This window comes from Hippocampus comes, unplaced genomic scaffold, assembly GCF_001891065.2.
Source record: "Hippocampus comes isolate QL1 unplaced genomic scaffold, H_comes_QL1_v1.1 C16994432, whole genome shotgun sequence".
NCBI lineage: Eukaryota > Metazoa > Chordata > Actinopteri > Syngnathiformes > Syngnathidae > Hippocampus > Hippocampus comes.
Genome location: NW_017841718.1, coordinates 1 through 1,632, shown reverse-complemented (window position 1 = coordinate 1,632; position 1,632 = coordinate 1). Strand labels below are relative to the sequence as shown.

The following is a 1,632-nucleotide window of genomic DNA, read 5'->3' as shown; positions in this document are numbered from 1 at the left end:
AAAAAAAAACATTTATCAGCAACCTGGTCAAGGGAGAACTCAATCAAAAACAATTCTCTTATACCTGATCAAATAGTTTCCCGTCGATTATCTGCATTTGGTGTCTAACTTCGATACATACATCTCTGTCTTCTTCCACATGTTCCTCGATCATCTCTGGTTGGATTACATCCGGCTCAAGGATTTGTTCCGTTTCACTACAAGATTAAAGGAAGATTCATTGTATTGCTCCTAAATGTGTATTTTTGAGTAGTTCAAATGAAATGTTGCCATACCTGGGGGACTCATCAGGTTGAATTGACAGTTCCTCCAATTTGGCCTCATTTCCTGTCAATGAATTTAATGCTGGTTCCACAGTGGCTTCAACATCAATGTGGCTTGCTGCCTCCGCTGGAATTACCATTACAGATAAGTCAATCTCAATGTGTCATGGTTCAAATAAAAAGCCCTTATGACATTAGCATTTGTTTGCACTCACCAGTCATGTCTGCCTCTTCAGGCTCTGCGGGGCTCAAGTTTTCTTGGGGGCTCCGTTGGAGCTGCTGTATGAGATGGTTTTGTTGGCCCACTTGCTCCAGCAACAAGTCATACTGGTGCTTTAATACACTCAGCTCTTGTTGTAAGCATGACAACTTCTGGTGCAGTTCAGCCTGCTCTGTTTCAAACTGCTGGTTCCTGAAACACAATCAAGCTGCAATGGTTATTTAAACATAAACAGAAGAGCAGAAACACTGACACAGAAACCCCCCGTTTCGTCAGGATACATTCCAGATCCACCCGCATTAGGTAAAAATTTGCCATCTAATTCATTTTCAATATGGATACTTTCTAAAAAATTAATTAAACAGCACATTTTAAACATTGTTAAAATATTTCAACACAAAGAAAATGCAAGCATACGGAGAGAAAATACAACACATATCTGACAGTTGCATTTGACTGTGAGTCTGGATGTGAGTGTCTGGGCATGAGCAATGCCAAGAGGCGCACTTGCTCAAGTGTGCCGACTGTGTTTGTGTTCAACTGTTCACCATTGCCATTCAACAAATAGTTGAAAAGTTCATCTGCAACTGGCTCTCCTTTCCCACATGCAAGGGAAGTACAGTACTATTTGCAAATGCTGGGACAATTCATTGTACTATACTGTGTTAACCAGTTAAAATAAAAAGAACTGTAATAACGATACCTGGCTCTGTTCTCCTCCATCCGCTTTTCTGTCATTTGAAGTTGATCCTTCATCAGGTGACACTCCTGTTCAGAGGACTGGAGGAGGTTTTGGATATGTTCCTTTTCCTCTTGCAGAGAAGCCAGCTTGTTATCACGCATCCCTTCGCTTGCTTGGATCCGCTGCTTCTCCTCCATCAGCAGGGCTTCACTGGACTTCAGCGCCACATTCTTTTCCATCAGTTGATCATTGGTTTCTTCCAGCTGAAGTTTGTCCTCCACTGCTTGATTCAGCTTGCTTGCCAGCTCACTGAGTTGAGCCTCAAGTTGAGATTTCTGCTCGCAGAGAAGATCAAGGTTGGTGAGGAGCTGGGCTTTCTCTTCGGTGAGCTGCCTCAGTGTTGATTCTGTGTTTTCTCTCTCAGCGGCCATTTGTTGTGTCAGTGCTTCGGCTTGCTGCCTCTCCTC

General features: G+C 43.0%; 1 protein-coding gene across 1 annotated transcript; it reads right to left on the bottom strand.

The window, feature by feature from the left end:
• Nucleotides 1-56: 56 nt before the first annotated feature.
• On the bottom strand, nt 57-1,626 carry LOC109509676 (ankycorbin-like). Its single transcript, XM_019859499.1, has 4 exons — nt 1,187-1,626; nt 479-675; nt 276-390; nt 57-197 (listed from the first exon to the last, which is right to left on the bottom strand). The coding sequence occupies exons 1-4, from the start codon at nt 1,594-1,596 to the stop codon at nt 59-61; spliced, it is 861 nt and encodes a 286-aa protein (XP_019715058.1). The 5' UTR covers nt 1,597-1,626; the 3' UTR covers nt 57-58.
• Nucleotides 1,627-1,632: the final 6 nt, after the last annotated feature.

Coding starts and splice junctions, on each gene's coding strand:
- LOC109509676 (XM_019859499.1), bottom strand. CDS start 1,596: ATGGCCGCTGAGAGAGAAAACACAGAATCAACACTGAGGCAGCTCACC. Junction 391..478: donor TGAAGAGGCAGACATGACTG/GTGAGTGCAAAC, acceptor TGGTAATTCCAG/CGGAGGCAGCAAGCCACATT. Junction 198..275: donor CAACCTGATGAGTCCCCCAG/GTATGGCAACAT, acceptor TTAATCTTGTAG/TGAAACGGAACAAATCCTTG.